The sequence below is a fragment of the Zingiber officinale genome, chromosome 9B (genome assembly GCF_018446385.1).
Source record: "Zingiber officinale cultivar Zhangliang chromosome 9B, Zo_v1.1, whole genome shotgun sequence".
NCBI lineage: Eukaryota > Viridiplantae > Streptophyta > Magnoliopsida > Zingiberales > Zingiberaceae > Zingiber > Zingiber officinale.
In genome coordinates, this window is record NC_056003.1 from 88,235,977 (window position 1) to 88,255,357 (window position 19,381).

General features: G+C 41.1%; 4 protein-coding genes across 8 annotated transcripts; 2 read left to right on the forward strand and 2 right to left on the reverse strand.

Moving 5' to 3' along the window:
- Nucleotides 1-1,023: 1,023 nt before the first annotated feature.
- On the reverse strand, nt 1,024-14,282 carry LOC122024738 (polypyrimidine tract-binding protein homolog 1-like). 5 transcript variants are annotated; one of them, XM_042583421.1, is made up of 11 exons: nt 12,411-12,580; nt 12,161-12,218; nt 12,024-12,056; nt 11,578-11,640; nt 11,430-11,503; nt 11,258-11,353; nt 4,621-4,678; nt 4,442-4,546; nt 4,283-4,364; nt 1,942-2,054; nt 1,024-1,634 (listed from the first exon to the last, which is right to left on the reverse strand). In XM_042583421.1, the coding sequence occupies exons 1-11, from the start codon at nt 12,434-12,436 to the stop codon at nt 1,281-1,283; spliced, it is 1,062 nt and encodes a 353-aa protein (XP_042439355.1). In that variant the 5' UTR covers nt 12,437-12,580; the 3' UTR covers nt 1,024-1,280. The 5 variants fall into 5 exon arrangements, with proteins under 5 accessions (XP_042439355.1, XP_042439352.1, XP_042439353.1 ...); XM_042583418.1 differs by lacking the exons at nt 12,024-12,056; nt 12,161-12,218 and adding an exon at nt 13,881-14,282 and having other exon boundaries at nt 12,411-12,620; XM_042583419.1 differs by lacking the exons at nt 12,024-12,056; nt 12,161-12,218 and adding an exon at nt 12,852-12,946 and having other exon boundaries at nt 12,411-12,620.
- On the forward strand, nt 6,938-9,895 carry LOC122024736. Its single transcript, XM_042583415.1, has 3 exons — nt 6,938-8,706; nt 8,793-9,189; nt 9,273-9,895. The coding sequence occupies exons 1-3, from the start codon at nt 7,190-7,192 to the stop codon at nt 9,624-9,626; spliced, it is 2,268 nt and encodes a 755-aa protein (XP_042439349.1). The 5' UTR covers nt 6,938-7,189; the 3' UTR covers nt 9,627-9,895.
- An 84-nt stretch (nt 14,283-14,366) lies between the features above and the next one.
- LOC122024737 (methyltransferase FGSG_00040-like) lies at nt 14,367-16,229 on the reverse strand. The gene has a single exon (XM_042583416.1). It carries the CDS (start codon nt 16,078-16,080, stop codon nt 14,491-14,493), a length of 1,590 nt encoding a protein of 529 aa, XP_042439350.1. The 5' UTR covers nt 16,081-16,229; the 3' UTR covers nt 14,367-14,490.
- A 458-nt stretch (nt 16,230-16,687) lies between these two features.
- Nucleotides 16,688-18,647, forward strand: LOC122023128 (pectinesterase-like). Its single transcript, XM_042581217.1, has 4 exons — nt 16,688-17,083; nt 17,157-17,641; nt 17,705-17,865; nt 17,950-18,647. The coding sequence occupies exons 1-4, from the start codon at nt 16,688-16,690 to the stop codon at nt 18,645-18,647; spliced, it is 1,740 nt and encodes a 579-aa protein (XP_042437151.1).
- The last annotated feature ends 734 nt before the right edge of the window (nt 18,648-19,381 follow it).

The window sequence follows — 19,381 nt, forward strand, 5'->3', positions numbered from 1 at the left end:
GTTCAATATAGTCCCAACGATCCCAACGATCTTCGTTTGCTTCAAAATCTCAATGGTACATTTGCTTTAAAATCCTAACGGTCTTCGTTTGCGATTGCAGCAAATAACAAAAAAACCAACAAACTCATATGAAAAACATTACATTTTGAAAACCTAAATCCAGAACCATTTCCCATCATAGTTTTGTCGTATAGCAAGTAAACCACACACACACAAACAATGCAGCATTTGACAACATTAACCTCGTCGTCGTTAAGTGAAATCAGCCTTTTAGGGCACCTTTAAGATTCTGGAGCTAGAGTTGACGGAGCTGAAGGCGACGAAGCAGGAGTTGTTGGAGTCGACGAAGCAAGAGTTGCTGGAGTTGATGAAGGGAGGGGATGAGCTGTCAACGGAGGGAGGAGATTCGAACTGGGAGGAAAGTTCATAGAGCATTGAAGTTGTTTTGGAAGGGAGGAAAGAATTAAGAAATTTCATCCAAAACTAGAAGAGGTTTTATTTTTTTTTATTGTCATTTAGCTAATGAAACAGGGGACAAAGAGATATTGGAACAGAATATCCCAACTCAGTCGGTGCACCCGCTCAGTTGTGCACCCTCTCAGTCATCCAGTGATAAATTATATCTATGATATTACTTTTCTAATTAATTAATTTAATTATCGATTTTAAAAATCCGATCAGAATGAATAGATATAATAAATAAAACTAGAACTGTAGAATATAGAATTCAATCCACAGCCAATCCATTATCATCCTTAATATTAACTAAAAGTCTTTTGGAACAATAATTTTGTAGACGTCATGTTCTTTAAATTTGTCACTTTTTTTCACTTACGATTTTGACCAAAATCTATGGGGTTGAATGCTGATCTCTTCGGCTTCTTTACCGACACTCATTGGAAAAACTCAAGAATTAAGAATTCAACAAATTCTAAGTTTGATTCTTGAGTTTTTCCAATGAGTTTGTCGTTGAAGAGTGGCATTCTATTTGCATCAATGACAACGACTCCACACCATTTAAACTTCAGAGAAAAAAAACTCCTTATCTGAGTTGTTGTGACACTTCCAATTACCGGTGCTTCGGTACATATAAACAACAAGAAGTTGTGTTTTACAGAACATTTGAAACATGGAAGACAGTTGAAGCCATTTGCATCAGTACAGAGCACCAAAAAATGAGTTGCACAAGCTCTATATTATGGGCAGATGCACTAATTCATGATCAATCATTTAAGCGGAGCAAGGCAGACGAAAACAAGTGTCAGATAACAGGTGGTCGACTAGAAATACCTAGGAGGTTGTCCGACGTACGGTGCACCACCAGCAGGCCTTGGGTGCATTCCATATTTAGCTACCTGCTGTGAAGCTTGAAGATAGGCAGCAGAAGTTGTCGGGAGAGCAGATGAAGTCGGATATGGGGCAGGGGCACCAGGTGGGATGAAAGGTTGGCCTTGGAATGCTCCACCGGGTGATGCAAAAGCAGGCAACTGTCCCAGCCCCACTGGAGCTGCTGCTTGCATGCCAACTTGAGGGTTTGTTTGCCAACTAGCGGAAGCAGCCGGCACAGATGAAGCTTGATTTGAGAGGATTCCAGTGTCAGTAATCGTGTAATCTCTGCTCTTGTCGCTATATGCCTGAAGACGGTATTAATGCACATGAAACACAAGAAAGTTACTTCTCGACGTCATTTATGTTTTCAGTTTCTTGCTTAAGTCCTGTGTTTCCTTTTTTTTTTTTCTGAATTCAAAACCAGTTGCCAAAACAATTGTTCCAATTCTTTCTATATGTTCAGTCATCATGCATATTATTATATCGTTGCTGATTCAAGGCCTGTTATTTATCATTCATTTCTAAATGGAAAGAAAAAAACCCAAATAAAGCATAACGGAATTTTCCTCAGTTATTCTACTTGGGCATAGCCAACAAATTCCAGATTTGTACCTTTACATTGAGGTCAGTGTGACGAGAGTATGAGAGATGAAGCTTACAATAGCCACCATCATAAATGCAATGCCCCTCAAGAGCCTCTTTGGCAACTGCTGCTGTGGTCATGTCTAACGAGAAAAAAAAATCAAAATCTTCCAGCAGCCACATTAATTGATCAGGAAAGTTAACAGATTTTTATTTTTATTTTTTTTTATTTAAAGAAAATCTACCACAGTGAATACACTCAATTGATGGCATCAGCACTAGATCACAACTTCAAATAGATTATAATGAACAAATGATTGTAGACATTGCTACAACAATAGCTAACCAACTAAATAAACTCCAAGGATCCATAAGCCGGAACAAACTGTGTATAAGTTAATGCCCAAGTGAATATATCATTTGTTTAGGTGGAAAACCAAGAGAATTCAATTGCAATATTAATTTTTGCTAAACTTGCGATAAGAGATTAACTAGTAAAAGAAAGGGGCAAGTGAAAATATCAGAAGATAAAAAAGATTTTACAGACAATTACCAAGAACAATCCATCTCTGCCCTTCCATGGTGTCTTACAGAAATGAAGCAACATTAGACCCTTAAAGTAGGAAAACAATGTATTAAGTGAGTTATTATTAACAAGCAGCACCTATTACAAGGTATGAATTGGAGTCAATCTTATCTTTGAATCATCCAATATGTGACTAAACCCAATACAAATAGCTCCATCAACCTTAGAATTCTAACACCTGCTCAAGTTGAGCCATAGATACTTTTTATGTCCATTTTGTTACATAAACTAGAAAAGGTCATACAAAAGGTCATGGAGGTGATTATTGGAGATCCATATTGGGATCGTGCAACAAAACGGAAAAACACTCATTCTCATCTTAGAGTTGGCTCTGATAGGGGTTGCCCCTAGGATGAAAGAGAACAAGTTCTAATCAGAGAAGAGATAGAGGAAGATTTCATAATAGACACAAAACATTTTGCGAGATAGAGGGTCAGAAGAGGGTGAGTAAATTTGAAGGGAAGATAAACACTATAGTACAAGTCTACTTGATGTTGCAGATTGAAAAAATAACCTTTCTCTAAAAGAATAGGCATTGTCTAGGTCCACGCCAACTATGAAGACAATGAAGGATATGTTAGGAGGTGATGGAAAGAAGACAGTAGCTTGCAATCTGCTAAATGGGAGAGGAGAAAATATATTTGGTGGTGAAACAGCAAAGAGGTGAGTGAGAGTCTGCATTGTTAGTAGAATCACTAAAAAACTACTAGAAGAAGGTTCTGCACTTGAGGTGAAGTTTGAGCACAGGAAAAGGCAACAACGCGGACCAAGTGCATCCAAGAGCTCAGTGTTGCTTCATGTGTTAGTTGTTGAGAAGCTGCGATGAGCATATCTAGAGGAGGACAGAGAGAGAGACACACACAAATGATCATTGTTGATCTCATAGATTCCACTGTGATCTGTGAAAGGGGATTTGTCAGATAAGGAAGACAAAGTGGCTAGGGAGATCATTGGCTGGAAATAGTTGTTTATCTGCTGAGTTGAACAATAAAGCAAGGATGGGATCTAGTGGAGATTCACTAAGGAGAATTAGCGATGAAGGATACTTTAACCTTGAGAAAGTCTGACTTTCCGTAGTAGGGCAGAAGAAGTGACTCTAGAGAGCAGATATGGTACTCTGGAGGTGGATTGAAGATCTCACAGAGGAGATCTGGGACTCCTGACACTGAAGAGCTGAGGCACACCAACAGATCTAGTACTTGCAGTAGCAAAAAGAGGATTGAAGATCTCACATAAGGCGGCTAGGTAACTAGACACCGGCAAGCTTACAAGATAAACCAGCTAAGCATTTTATTTTTTAAAAGTTTATTTTGGTAGATCCTTTGATGTGGGAGAATAAGTTAATAAAGGAAAATTTTGATTTGGTGATTATTTAGTTTGAGAATAGGGAATATGTTCTATATTTAATAGTCCTTTTAGGCCTAAAGGATTATTTTTTCCCTACAATATTTTAATTTATTTCCATTTTTTCCTCTTAGTTACAATATTTTAGATATTCAAGCTTATTTTTATCATCTTTTGTTTCTAACATCTGATTCTAACAAGAAAATCACGTTTGGATTTGTTACAACTTCTATATTACAGGAAGTCTAGCTAAATAAAAAGAAGCAATGGAGAGCTATGGACATTAAAAGCTTCATTAGCAAATTAGGAACATCATACTTTACTTGAAAACCCAATACGATACACATCCTGAATTAATAAAACAGTTGATATACATAGAATGCCAATTGAAAGGAAATAACAGAAATGAATAAAAAAATATAATAGGCAGAAAGAACCTACCAGGGTATTGGATTAAAGCTTGAGTTCCACCATTCTTCTCAAATATTGCAATTTTCTGGACAGTTCCAAATGCTGAGAACACCTAAATCAATCAAAGAATAATTAGGAACTACAATGTATGCCAACATGTAACACATGGGCATAGAAGAAATATCTTACTGTGTGAAGAACATCAACTGTGACAGCATATTGCATATTCTCTATGGAAGCAAGTAGCACATTGCTCTCAGGCTCCTTTATTTTTCCATCAGGACCAATTGTAGGCTGAAGAAAAATCCTTGGTGTCAATAACATTAACTAGAACAATAAAACAAAGAATCTGCAATGAGAAAACAAACCTGTAAAGTACCCTCAATTGCTGAAGGATTAACAGGAAGGTAAGGATTAGTGTAATCCCTGCATGACATCATACATTACCATAGTGCACACTTGAAATTAATGAAAAAATTAATAATAATAACAACAAACATTACTAAAATAAGACTGGAACGAATGAAACATTGATGTCCTTCCATAAAGATGTTAAGGAATCATTTTGCAAACTAATGTTGCACAGATAGAAAAATTACAGTTAATTATGAAAAGGCAACAGCTAGGTACTGAGATAAATTCTACCAAGCATTACCAGTTCCTGACAAAGGAGTTTATATGGCTGGGTTATGAAAGAATATCACAGCTGAATTATTTCTATTGCAAAAATCCATTCTAATTCTTTAAAAAATTATTATAAGCCTGCAATTGCATGTATGTGAAGAACACAACACCTTTGCTTAGATTTGAGGCTTACCTACATCTCATGTCTCAACTGCAAATCTTACACGTAGACCCTTTTTACTCATGTGGACATAAACAAATTTAAAAGAGAGGCACAGGTTACGAGGCCATCCGTTCCTTCCCCTCTGATTACTTGGACAAAAATCACAAAGGAAAGGGCTCAATTAAGGTTCAACAAAATGGAAGTTACCGATGTGTGCTTCTGCAAAAACATAGAAGAAACAATGGAACGAAGTGAAAAAAACAAAATGGCCAAAAAAACCCTTATGTACACTTGCTCTCTTTATGCTCTTTTGATAGTGCCATCGCGAGCTCGAGGTGTGGCACCAATGCAAGTTCGTGTTTGCTAACTTAAAGGTCGGGCAAAGATTGGGTGAAGACAGCAGTGCCAAAGGTGGGGTGAACACCACATCAGAGGTCAATTCAAGGTGTGGTGCCAGTGTAAGCTTTGTCCAATACATCTAAGGTCATAATTGAGGTCAAGCAGCCACAACAATAGAGGTATAAACAGCCTTAGCATTGTTTACTTGCCATAAACTGTTAGAAACTAAACAGCATTCTTAATTTTGTCATGAATTGTAGCATGCCAAGCAGAATAGAATAATTACTAAACAGCCAAACCATTTGTATTCATCAACTATTGAAATCTCATATATCTTAAATACTGGTAGATATGGAATGTGAAGACACTTACTTTTACAGCATTCAAAACTCTCTCAACTATTTGTCGTGACTAGGGTTATAAAATAGATCCAAAAATAAATTATCCACAACTTAGTTCATGATGAAGCAACAGAGTATAATGCAAGTCCCCAAAGAAAGTATACTGCTCAAGTCCCTTGAGTTACATAACCTAAAATAGGATATTACATCCCTTTGTATGACCATTGAAAAAAATAAGGGTGTACTATGCAAAGCAAATAAACTTATCTTAACTGAATTTATAATGGTTGTCAAAATTGTGGTATTGGTATAAGATATTCTAAAAAAAAACCTATCAGGTCAGAAGGATCAATGTGATCATAACTAGTAAGGAAAAATTCAGCATAAATTAAAACACTTCTTAAAAAATGAAAATATATAAATAAATTTGTTTAACATATGAGAGAGAAAAAAAAGATATTCAAAAAACTAAAAATGATGCTTCCAGTATTTCACAATCATTGAAGTAAACTTTTTCAAAGAATATTAACTATGTTTAATTATCTAATAATAACAAAATGATAATTTGTTAACTAAAATTAATAGTTAATCTACATTATTCATTACCTAATTAGTCAATGGTAATGAACTGCATATAAACACATTTTTACCACTATTCTTGTCATTATCTAATACCAAATATAAACTACATATAATATGCATTTGATTATTACTTACTAATACAAAAATTGAGTGACATACATTGAATGAGAGCATTACTTCCTGTAGCATCCTAATGAGATCAACTATCTAATTCCATCTGCTATTAGAACTAGTTTCTATACATGTCACCCCCGGAGCTATGGTGCAGTGGAAGGGCGCCCAGTCAATGTTGTCAAAATCGCGAGTCGGAACGTAGAATCACACGATTCTACGCGTTTTTGGTGGCCTTCCACGTTGCGTGCCCAGGCGGAAGCGGAATCGGGTGGAATCGTGCAGAATCACGTGGAAGCGTAGCGAAAATCGTAGACTCGTAAGAGTCCAGCGATTCTACGCGAAATGTCCGCTGGTTTTCCAAGACCGGAAGGTCGATCACAGCGATCGATCAAACACGGGTCCAAGAAACCCTAACTTTCCTAAGTCGCGTTGCAAGCCATCGTCGCCGCAACTGCTGTGCTTCGTTCTTCTTCAGCAACCATCGTCTCCTTCACGTACGCGTCTGTCTCCTCCTCCCTGTGCGTCCGGTGTGCGTCGACCGGCACTGTGACTGACTTCGATTAAAGGTACGCCACCATCCGCCTCTGTCCCTTCTCCATCTATCTCATCTGTGGGTCTCTGTTCTTTACTTCTTTGGCCGTCTCTGTCCCGTCTGCATCTCTGAAGGCTGTTGGCCACGTCTGTGGTTCGCGAGCTGCTGTTGCAGAGTTGCAGTGTCGTTGGTGAAGCTGAAGCTGCGTGGTGGTGTTCTTGTTCTTCTTTAATTTCACGAAAATGAGTAGAGAAGCTAGTGTTGGTGGGTCTGGTGAAGCAAGCTCCAATAGTGGTGCAGCCACTCCAAGCGTAGCTTCCACAACTAGTGGAACTTCAGATTCCAAAAGATTGGCAGTGAATGCTCCTGGAAATAGATCTGATCCAGGTTGGAAACATGGAATTGCAGTTGATGAAAATCCAAAGAAAGTGCAATGCAAATACTGTCAAAAGGTGATAAATGGAGGGATTTATAGACTCAAGCATCATTTGGCAGGAACACAAAAGGATGTTGGAGCATGCAAGGCTGTTAGTGATGATGTAAGGAAGGAAATGTGGAAAATTGTATCCTCATTGCAAGAAAATTTAATAAAGAGGGCAAAGGAGATTGAAGGAAGATCAAGTGATTCAAGTCCTCTTGGCCAATATGAAGATGAGGAGGTGGAGGGTGCAAAAAGACAAAGGCGAGAAATTGCAAAGAATCCTGCTGATCTATTCAAGAAAAGGGGTGTGAGTAGTCAAACTACCATCAATGGCATTTTCAAGAAGAATTTGAGGGAGGAAGCTTGCCAAGGGATTGCCTCTTTTTTCTACAATAATGCTATACCTTTTCATGTGGCAAAAAGTGATGAATTCAAGAAGATGCTAGACTTGGTTGCAAGACATGGTATTGGCTTTAAGCCTCCATCCTACCATGAGATTAGAGTCAAGTATTTGAAACAACAAGTTGATTGCACCAAAGAAGTTATAGAGCAGCACAAAGCATTTTGGAAGAAAATGGGATGCACAATTATGACTGATGGGTGGACAGATAAGAGGAGGAGGACTATATTAAACTTCTTGGTTAATAGTCCTATGGGAACCATTTTTTTGAAGTCAATTGATGCATCTGATATATCTAAAACAGCTGACAAGATTTTCAAGTTGATGGATGAAATTGTTGAAGAAGTTGGTGAAGAGAATGTAGTGCAAATTGTCACAGACAATGCAGCAAACTACAAAGCAGCCGGGGAGATGTTGATGGGGAAGAGAAAGAGGCTATATTGGACGCCTTGTGCAGCTCATTGCATCGATTTAATGTTGGAGGATTTTGAAAAAAAGATACCAATACATAAAGAGACAATTGCACGAGGTAAAAAGATCACAACTTACATCTATTCAAGGACTGCGCTTATTTCTCTATTGCATCATTTTACCAAAGAAAAGGATTTGATTAGACCAGCCACTACCCGTTTTGCCACATCTTACTTGACTTTGGGTTGCTTGAATGACAATAAGGGAGCATTGATTAGAATGTTTACATCCAAAGAATGGAAATCTAGTCAATTTGCAAAGACTAAAGATGGAAAGGTTATTGAAAATGTGGTAATGGATAAGGACTTCTGGAAAAGCATTATTACATGCTTGAGGAGTGCTTATCCTTTGATCAAAGTCCTTCGTTTGGTAGACTCAGATGAGAAGCCTGCCATGGGGTTCATTTATGAGGAAATGGACAGGGCCAAAGAAAAGATACAAGCTGCCTTTAATGGTATTAAGAAAAGGTAACTTAATTTATTACTAATTATTAAATACTCGTATAAATTTATAATTTCTTGGAAACTAATTCAAATTTTTTCTCACTCTTTAGTTACTTGCCTCTATGGGAAATTATAGATGCAAGATGGGATAATCAACTACATCGGCCTTTGCATGCTGCGGGCTATTACCTTAACCCTCAATTTCATTACAGTCCTAATTTTAAAGCTGACTTTGAAGTGAAAAGAGGAATATATGATTGTCTACAAAGGATGGTTGAAAGTATGGAAGAAGTAAAGAAGATTGATGCTCAACTGGAAGACTTCAAATATCGAAAGAAATTCTTTGGTAGTGCAGTAGCCACTTGTGGAATTGAAACCAAAACTCCAGCACAATGGTGGGAATCATATGGTTATGAACATCCTGAGTTGCAAAAGTTTGCTATTCGTGTTTTGAGCTTGACATGCAGCTCATCTGGCTGTGAGAGGAATTGGAGTGCATTTGAGATGGTATTGCATTTCATTCTTGAATGAAATTACCTAGTTGTATGTGATTATATGAGTATGTGTTAATTGATTTTGTTATTATTTAGGTCCACACTAAGAGAAGAAATCGTTTGAAGGCAAAAACGATGAATGACGTAGTCTTTGTGATGGCTAATTCAAAATTAGCCAAGAAGAAGGAATTGAGGAAAGTCAATGACTATAGCATTGATGACCTAGCTTCTGATGATGATTGGATTGTGGATGATAGTGAAAATTTAGATTTGGATGCTTCAAATGAAGATTTGGTTCCAGTTGAAGAAGGACCTAGTAGTGGAGCACCTCATGATGATTTGGAGCTGCCTAGTTATGATGATGATGAAGTTGAAGAAGGTGGAGATGCCATGGAGGATGCTGGAGATGAAGAACACATGGAGGATGATTATGAATTCATGAATTTATGAAGCTTAGAACTTGACTATTATTTTTCATGTTGTAGACTTATATGTTATCTAAAATTTGTGACTTATGACTTATTTTATGTGTGGATTGTAGAAGACCTTATAAATGTTTAGTTTAATCAAATGTTTAATGTGTTTTTGAGGTTATTAATCTTATCTATGTTATTTTCTATGAGTATATATATGTTTATATATAATTTTACATTTTGGTAGAAACTTACGATTCGTGTTACGATACTACGAGTTTACGATTCTACAACTCCCTTCCGTTTCAACGTAGAATCTCGATTTTGACAACCTTGCGCCCAGTTGTCACTCAAACACCTATGGTTCGATTCTCAACTACGGCGCATTTGCAGGGATTTTTCATCCAAATGGGAAACACAACTAAGGGATGTTGGGCTTATGTGCCACCCGCTGTGAGCACTTCCCGATTTACTCTGGCGGCCGGTGGGATACTTCCGTGGGGCCGTGCTGGTAAATCATTTTTTTTTTGTTTCTATATATGTCAACAAATATCACAGTTAACGACTAGAAGTTGGGCTTCAATTGACATGAGTGAAACAAGAAAAACCATAGGTGCAATATATATATCTTGATTTCTCTAACTTTCCTCTTAGGCTACGTTTGGTAGGGCGTAATCTGCCTTGTAATGTAATCCTGATTACATTACAAGGCAGATTATTTTGTTTGTTTCACTTTTAAACTTGTAATGTAATGTAATCTGGATTACAAAATGTAGTGAAGTTTTGTAATCCAGATTACAAAGCAAATGCTATGTAATCCGATTACATTACGAGGTCACCGTCCCACCAAAATTTAAATACCGAATATACCCTTAGTCCACCGTCGTCCCCCGCCCCCCACCACCGACCGCCGCCGCCGACCGCCGCCGCCGGCCGCCGCCGCCGGCGGCGGCGGCTGGTAGCTGCCGCAAGCTCTGGCAGAAGTGCGGCGACCGTCAGTAGAGGTCGTAGGACATTTTTGTCATTTTGTAATAATACAAATTACATTCCTGATAAAAAATAATAGATACCAAACAAAAGAATGTAATCATCTTGTAATCAAATATTACATACATTACATTTCCAAACGTAGTAATGTAATCAAGATTACATTACATTACATTACAAATTTGATTACATTACAAGCTAGATTACATTACACCCAACCAAACGTTTAGTGCTCGAAAGGATAAGCCACAAGTAAGGAATCTTCTTGTTTAGATTAGTTCTCAACAATACCAGCTAAGACACGACTCAATCAATAGCATTGAAATTGTATTGACATAGGTGGCACCAAGACATTTTCTCATGCCAACATAGTATTAGTGTTCACTCGTGGCTAGAACGATCGATACAATTCGGACACTTGAAATTAGGAAAGTAATATCACATATCTGTATACATTGTAGGATGTGAAATTGTTGAGTAGAAAAATGATAAAATTATTTCACTCGACTGAAATTAGTTAAAAATATAAGCAAGGTGAATTATTCGCCAGTGAGATATAGCTGCTAAAAACTTTGAGAGCAAGAAACTTGAACACAGAAAAGTTCAAGGTTAACTTAGAATTAAAAAAAAAACAAATGGAGCTTGGTATCGTGTTAAGCAAGGTCGATTGCATGTACAAACCTGCTGCGATGAGACTGAAATTTGATATTTAAATCTGTATGAGCTGAAAAAGTAATTCGGAGGTGGCAAGATGTAACATGCTCTGGAAGCAGGTACCTGAAAATCATGCATATGCCCAATGAGAGGAAAACAAATTGATTCTTCCCAAAGAAGTGACAAGAATAAAAGCAACCTTGGAATGCTTCTCCCGTCCAATGCATTTCTAGCTTCTGAAGCAGTTGCTGTGTCAGTATACTGAATTAAAGCCTAAAAAAAGAAATGCAGACAACTAAACTGAGTGAAAGTCCCAAACTCAATTAAAAAGTTGGCAAATAAAGAACCTGAAAACCAGCTGCCTTCTCAAATGTAGCAATTTTGTGGACAAAACCAAAAGCAGAAAAGACCTAAAAAGGGAGAAACATCAGTAATATTGGCAGTAAAGAGTAATTAATTTTAACAAAAAATAACATAAGGTGTCACAAAGAACAATGATGTAATATCATTTATGTACAGATTACTCCTGTAAGACAGGTACCATAATGTGAGCAATTTTTTTCTCCTTAATGTACATAATGCATGGAGGCTATGTTTTTTCACTGCTTCCAGTAAGCAGATCAAATATAGGAGAGCAGTTAACAAACAGAATTATCCTAAAGCAGAAAACTAAATAGATAGTATTTCTGGAAAAAGAATTTGGATATCTGACAACAAATGAAGCATGTCAGTTAAAGGAATCATAAAATAGCTTTGAATAGGAAATTAAGATCCTAGAGAATGGGAGTATAACCTCTAAAAACGCCTTCAAACAAGTTGATATAACCTACAACTTAACGATGGTGAAAAATAACAGTTAGCAATGACATTCATTCATAAGATTCAGAATCTCACAACAGAATAGGCAAAAGGTGAGAGAGCAAAACAAACATGGTATGTCTCCGAAAGCAGATGCTGATAACGGGATATACTCCGTGTTAACATGGACCTGCTAACCCATTCAGAGTATGTTACAAAAAGTCGAAAGAATTTAAACAAGACTAATTTGATATACAGGTATTACATCAGAAATCCGCCACAACTCAACTTTAAGACAATTTAAATGCTTAAAGCAAAAATGATCCATGTGAATGTAATAGGAAAATTATATAAAGATGAATGCCATTGTCAAATAACTTACCAAATGAATAACATCAATACTGACATCACCAGCTTCAACTCCTTCTATGGTAACAAGCAAAACATTGCCGGCAACCTCTCCGGTGGCCTTATTATTCACAATTTCTTGTCTGTTGGAATATTGGATGTAAACTGTTTTGCCACGAACTTGTGCAGGCTCAGATGAGGAAGCATAGTACGAAATCATAGAGATAGCCTGATTAAGGTCCACCTGTAGGTATCAAAAAAAAGTTCAGAATATTCTGTTTCAAAAAATTGAGAAATCAATAGAAAATGTCATCTAGCAAAGGCAACCAAATTCTCAGAAACAAAGAAAAACCTCACTAGAATGAAATATTTAAAGCTTCCTACTAAGAGCCAGGAAAAATCAGTAAAATAAACAAGCCTTTAAAAAGGGAAACAATTTCCAAATCAGATGCTTTAAAGATGGAAATTGACTCACTAATCATAACAAGAACGGAAAGCTCTTGATTGAACAGAACTCAAAGTATCAACCAGATTTCCCAGATGGTCTTAGTAAACATCAACCAGATTGGCCTAATGATAAAAAAAAGTTAGATTAATAAAATTACCAAGCACAATTAGAAAAACAATATGTCCATTCAAGCTGTTTAAATACCACAGAGTGCAGTATGAGAGATTTTGATCCCAATTACCAGACAAATACATCCATTGAAAGCAAATTCCCTCCATAGAATTCTCAAATAGCAATCAATGAAACGTCTAGAGGTGACAAAGGCCATGAGCCCAGCCTGGCCTGGGTCATGCTCGGAACAATGGGCAATCAGACCTATTTTGAGTAGTGCTTGGCTAGCCCATGTGCCAAAGGGCCAGGTCAGGCTGACCCGACACTTTTTCCCTAAATCTCCTAGTAGAGCCCTTCTCTTGTTTTAGAAGAAATTAACTACAAGAGGAATTTTGGGCATCTTATTATTAAAATAATCTTAAGTGGAGTCGGCGATATGGATCCTCCTATGCCATTGAGCTTGACCTCTAAATAGAGAGATAATGTAAAAAATTATTTATGTACTCGTTGAGAACACCCCGGTATGCTAGGATCCTCTAGTCCAAACAAAAGAGTGCAAATTGCAAGGAAATCATTAACAAATGATGCAATGATCTCAATATTGTGGTAAATCACCATAATCAAGTATACCACTAAGATCTGAAAACTTAATCACTTTCCCACATTATCCTTACAAGTTGTTGGAAACAATCATTATCTGATAGAACTCTTTCTATCATATGCTCTCCAGAAATAAAGCATCGAAAACAAAATTTTCATTTCCCTGACAGATCTAAAATCGATACTGTTGTGATCCAATGCGACCTAAATGATATTCCAATCAAAGGTCGGAAAAGTGGTAAAAACCATCTTAGAAACACAAAAGCAGGATTCCAGCAACCATCCGAGAATAAAGATGCACGATCACGAAGAATATCAAAAATAACAAAGACAATAAAAACTTACAAATTCAACAAAAGCCTGATTGCGGTTGGCCCCCACGTTACATTTAGTGTTGACGATTTTACCGAACGGCTTGCAGAGTTCGATCAGCTCCTCCTCCGTACATTCCCAGGGAAGATTCCGGAGGTGAAGCACTTTGGACGGCGTCTGCGTATACCGAAACTGCGGCTGCCCCGACGAAGAAGCCATCTCCAGGTTAGGGTTTCCGCAAGCTCTTCCCCGATCCCGATACACGACGACCAATTACCGAATCGAGACGATCAAGATCGAATCCAGAACGAGGCAAAAACAAAATCTCCAAATAGGGTTGCGATCAAATCGAAGGAGTTTTCGGGGAGAAGTATCGAAAGGCTCTGGATTCGACTTACGAAGTGAGATAGGGATTTAGAACTCGACCGAATACATTGAATACGAGCGTCCTTATGTTTAGCAATTTTTCAAATAACCATAAATTTTTTGTTAAAATTAAAAAATTAGACATTATTATCATATATAAGAGCTTCCTTTGATAAGTAAATTGCTTAAGACTTTCTTAACCGAGTTAAGTTCACGTTCACAATCATGGTCAGAAATATTAAAAAATTATGGAGTAAAAGGAACAAAAATCCCAAAGTTAGACGCCATTGTTGAGCAGCGGCAGTTGAAACAAAGCTTTCATGGTTGTTCTCTTCATGATCTTCCCATACGTTGCTCTCCCCAATCTCATCGCCTTCTCCATCTCTGCCACATCGCCGCAGCCTTTCTTCATCCTCCCGAGCACCGCCTTCAGCACCCTCTCATCCCCTCCCACTGCCTCCGCCACGCTCTCGGCGACCACCGCCGCCACCGGAATCTTCCTCCCGCACCTCCTCATCAGCCTCTCCGACCCGTAAACGCTTGCGTAAGCCGGCCAAATTGACGCCCTCAAGAACCCTTTTTGCTTTCCCTTCACCTCCCATCTCCTCATCCCCTCTTCCAATCTCATTACTGTTTCCTCCATGCTTGCTCCTCCCTTCATCGCCGCTTCCATCTCCCTCATCTTCGGCCCGAACAGAGCGGAGTCTTCAAAATCGCACCTTTCGCAACGGCACTCAAACGCCCACCTCCTCGACGACGTCCTCCGGTCATCGATCGGAGAGAGCACATCGAAGTAGGCGATGGTCACCTCCTCGCCCGCCCTCAAGTCGCGGGCGGCGTGGACGATCGCGTGGTCGCCGATGTGCTGCCTCCTCGCGCTCGGGCTGCAAGAATGGTTCAGGAAGGAGGGTAGCAGCCAAAGCCCGATCCCAATGTAGTTGCTTTGTTTTCCATCAATCTTGGTGGAAAACGCCTCCTCGCTCAGGCAATTGACGTCCAAAACCTTCAAGATGCGATCGACATCCGGCCTGCTCGCCGGAGGCAGAGCAAGAAGCTGCTCCACCGCATCTGGCTTGAACAACGCAATGTCGGGAACTTCGAGATCCCCTTGATCCGTCCCTGGAGACAATTGGTAGATCAAGTTGAGTGTTCTGCTACATTTCTCGGCGACGTCGAGGACCTTTTCGACGAAGTCCTTCCACAATAGCATCCGAGCGCTATCGCCATGTCCGCCGGCGGATTCCGGAAGAATCCCTCTTCCAGCTACGACGGCTCTAGTCACGACCAACGGCGTCCCGGCCTCAACGTTTTTGGTAGCAAAAAGCCCTCTTTCGCCATTGCTGCACCTCCGGATCTCGACCGGGCCGACGTACTCTGCCAGATCCGGGCACTTGTCGCCGAATCCGCCCAAAATCCAGTTAGAAACATCGATTCTACCCCTTCTCGACTGCGCCTCCAAATTCCGGCACCGAACCAAAAGCTCTCTGGAGGCATCGTCCCCCGGGTGAGAGGCGATCGCGAGCTTGAGGCAATCGCCCGCCGACGCGTACCGATCTAGGTCGAGCAAAACCCTGGCTTTACGAAGGAGGGACTTTAGGTGGGCGGGGTCGAATTCGAGCGCGCGGTCGCAGTCCCGGAGCGCGCCAGCGAGGTCTCTGGTGCGGAAGCGGGCCTCGGCGCGGTTGGAATGCGCGAGGCAGAGGGTCTTGTGGAGAGCGGCGCCCGCGCCGTCGCCGGCGGCGAGGCAGAGGGAGATGAGGTGGGAGTAAAGGTTGATGTACTCGGCCCAGTCTTCGCGAAGTAGGAGCTCCGTCGCTTTGGATCGTAGATGCTGCACCTGCTCCTCGAGGCTCACTGCCTGCTTCATGTTCCACGAAATGACGGCGAGAAGGGCGGAAGAGATCGCTGTGGCTTGGATTGGAACCTATCTAAAGAACGGGAGCATGTAACGGTCGAATTGATTCGGTCTGCCAATTTCTGATGAACTTTCGTAACGGCTATGTTTATCAAATTCCATGCCAGCGTGGATAATTAATTGATTTGTTAAGATATCTTAATCAATTTCATTTTAATTTTTTTAATTTATTTTTCATATTTTATTTTAATTTATTTTTTTATCTAATTCCATTTTTATCCCAAACGACGAGCTCTTGCCATTTGCACACTAATCTTGAACGATAAATACCGAATTCCCAAACTGCCCCTACGCCTGGATGGTTAGCCCGTCTTGTTCCTATTAAATAAAGGGCAAAAGAGTCCTTTCGGCAAAGAAATCAACGATAATAGCGTTCCTGACCCACCACGACCATTCGTTCCCGGAGGAGTCTCGACTCCTATAACAAGCAATCGGAGGAAGCCTTTTGGAGCATCGACGAGGACCTCGATGCTCTTCGTCCCCGATTATATCGCACTCCTCAGAAGAGGAGAATAAGAGGAAAGGAAGGGATTCCGATCCATCTCGAGAGGAAATAGCAATGGCGAATTACGACAAGCAAATGTCGGAGGGCCGGAAGAACGACCGCACAAAGCTGGTGCTGCTCGCCGTCGCTGCTTGCCTCCTGCTGCTTCTGGTGGTGGGGGCGGTGGTCGGTGCTAGCTACCAGCAGGACGACGGCGGCGACGACGACGTCGCCGAGCAGAGCGAGCACGCGATCCACGCGTCGGGAAAGTCCGTCACCGCGCTCTGCTCCTCGACCGACTACGTGCATGCGTGCGAGTCGAGCCTGTCGAAGGTGGTGCCGGAGGGCACGGAGGACCCGAAGGTGCTGCTGAAGGCGGCCGTCTCGGTGGTGCTCGACGAGGTCAGCAAAGGGTTCGCCCACTCTCGGCTGCAGACCAGCAATGACAGCCGCGTGCGCGGCGCCGTGCAGGTGAGGATGGATGGATGGCGATTCGTTTCCTGTGACGCCGAGAGTGATCGCCTGTTGTTTTCCCGGCGCGCAGGACTGCCAGGAGATGTTCGAGGACTCCAAGGGCGAGATCAACGCCACGCTGCGTAGCATCATCGACCATGGCATCGAGAAGCTCCCCGCCCGATCGCACGACATGCGCACCTGGCTCAGCGCCGTCATCACCTACCAACAGACCTGCATCGACGGCTTCCCCGACGGCGATCTCAAGGACAAGATGAAAGCCGCAATGAAAAACTCCAAGGAACTCACCAGCAATGCCCTCGCCATAATCGGCCAGGCATCCAGCTTCCTCTCCCTCATCAACCTCCCCGCCCGGCGCCGCCTCCTCCTCGACGACCAGCCTCCGACGGTGACCAAGAACGGCTACCCTTCCTGGTTCACCAAAGACGACCGCCGGATGCTCAAGAGCGTGAAGGTCATGCTCAAGCCCAATGTCACCGTGGCCAAGGATGGCACCGGCGACTTCACCACCGTCAATGAGGCACTCGCCAAGATGCCCAACGAATACGAAGGAAGGTAACCGAAAACAGAGAAAAACAGAGACCAACTCATGATCTGTGCTGACATATGGATGCGTAGGTACGTGATCTACATTAAAGAAGGAGTATACGAGGAACAGGTGAACGTCACGAAGAATATGGTTAATGTGACGATGTTTGGCGACGGATCGAAGAGGACCATTATCACCGGCAGCAAAAATTTCATCGACGGCACGAGGACGTTTCTGACCGCCACATTTTGTAATCAAAGCGTCGATTAACATATGAATTATTGCTTGTTTCTGGTTAATTAAGTGGATTTTTTGGCTATCTTTTGGAGTTCAGTCGCGGCCGGTGATCGATTCGTGGCGATCGGGATGGCGTTCAGGAACACAGCGGGGGCGGAGAAGCACCAGGCGGTGGCGCTGCGGGTGGTGTCGGACCGGTCGGTGTTCCTCAACTGCAGGATGGAAGGGTACCAGGACACGCTGTACGCGCACTCGCACCGGCAGTTCTACCGGGGCTGCGTCATCGCCGGCACCATCGACTTCATCTTCGGCGACGCCTCGGCGGTGTTCCAGAACTGCCTCCTGGTGGTGCGCCGGCCGCTGTCGAACCAGCAGAACATCGTGACGGCGCAGGGGCGAACCGACCGATGGGAGACCACCGGGTTCGTCATTCACCGCTGCCGATTCCTCGCCGACAACCGCCTGAAGGACCCGTCGAAGCCGGCGATCCCGAGCTACCTCGCCCGGCCGTGGAAGGAGTTCTCGAAGACCATCATCATGGAATCGCAGATCGACGGGTTCATCGACAAGAAGGGGTACCTGCCGTGGGATGGCACCTTCGCGTTGAGCACGCTGTACTACGCGGAGTACAACAACAAGGGACCGGGGGCGGACACCGCCGGCCGGGTGAACTGGCCGGGAGTCCACGTCATCAAAAGGAACGACGCCCTCAAGTACACGGTGGAGAACTTCATACAGGGCTCCACGTGGATTCCGGTGAGCGGTGCGCCGCTGCGGCTGGGATTGAACTCTTGAGTTGCATCCAACTTTTTGAAGTCATGAGATACATGAAGATCACGAGGAGAGTTGTTTTGTTTGATTGATTTTTGTCTGAGAGCTACAAATGTGAGCCATTGTGTCGTGGGATATACAATTATTATGTAAAAAATATATATATATATTTTGATTAAAAAATCAAATTGAAAATTTAGTAATCAAGAATATCATTGAAAAGGTACATTTTTTTATAAAAAAATGTTTAAAATTTACATAAATGATCAGTGTGATGTACGGAGGGCCAACAATAACAGCCCATTAAGAGCCCAACCCATTAACACCTCACTATTTAAATCTTGGACTCGAGGCAACCACAAGCCGACAGAGAACACCTGAAGCTCTGATCATTTGTGCATGGTTTGGAGATTTGCAAAGGAGCGATCGTCTTCGATTTCATCAGGTCGGAGTTTAGTTTGAGTTTAACTTGAGTTTTGCTCGTTTAGATATTATTAAACTCTCAATTTAAATTTATTTTATTGTTTGAAGTTTTATATTTTAATTTTATTTGATTAGTTAATGAACTTAATAATATAAATTTATTTGTTTATTTTAAAATTTTATTTATTTATTTAGCAAGTTGATAAAAGTTTTATTGATAGATATTGTTCACGAACATTATTTATAAATGTTGTTTACGAATGTTGATTATGAATATTATTCATGAACATTGTTAATATTATTCACGAACTATAACGTGTTAAACATATATATGT

What these genes read in the sequence shown, in the direction of transcription:
- LOC122024738 (XM_042583418.1), bottom strand. Translation starts at nt 14,066, where the DNA reads ATGGCTTCTTCGTCGGGGCAGCCGCAGTTTCGGTATACGCAGACGCCG. An exon ending in ATCAGGCTTTTGTTGAATTT is followed by an intron (nt 12,621 to 13,880) that starts GTAAGTTTTTAT and finishes TGATACCTACAG; the next exon opens with GTGGACCTTAATCAGGCTAT. An exon ending in AGCTTTAATCCAATACCCTG is followed by an intron (nt 2,055 to 4,282) that starts GTAGGTTCTTTC and finishes TTTTCTCGTTAG; the next exon opens with ACATGACCACAGCAGCAGTT.
- LOC122024737 (XM_042583416.1), bottom strand. Translation starts at nt 16,080, where the DNA reads ATGAAGCAGGCAGTGAGCCTCGAGGAGCAGGTGCAGCATCTACGATCC.
- LOC122023128 (XM_042581217.1), top strand. Translation starts at nt 16,688, where the DNA reads ATGGCGAATTACGACAAGCAAATGTCGGAGGGCCGGAAGAACGACCGC. An exon ending in GCGTGCGCGGCGCCGTGCAG is followed by an intron (nt 17,084 to 17,156) that starts GTGAGGATGGAT and finishes CCCGGCGCGCAG; the next exon opens with GACTGCCAGGAGATGTTCGA. An exon ending in CCCAACGAATACGAAGGAAG is followed by an intron (nt 17,642 to 17,704) that starts GTAACCGAAAAC and finishes ATGGATGCGTAG; the next exon opens with GTACGTGATCTACATTAAAG.
- LOC122024736 (XM_042583415.1), top strand. Translation starts at nt 7,190, where the DNA reads ATGAGTAGAGAAGCTAGTGTTGGTGGGTCTGGTGAAGCAAGCTCCAAT. An exon ending in TTTAATGGTATTAAGAAAAG is followed by an intron (nt 8,707 to 8,792) that starts GTAACTTAATTT and finishes CTCACTCTTTAG; the next exon opens with TTACTTGCCTCTATGGGAAA. An exon ending in ATTGGAGTGCATTTGAGATG is followed by an intron (nt 9,190 to 9,272) that starts GTATTGCATTTC and finishes GTTATTATTTAG; the next exon opens with GTCCACACTAAGAGAAGAAA.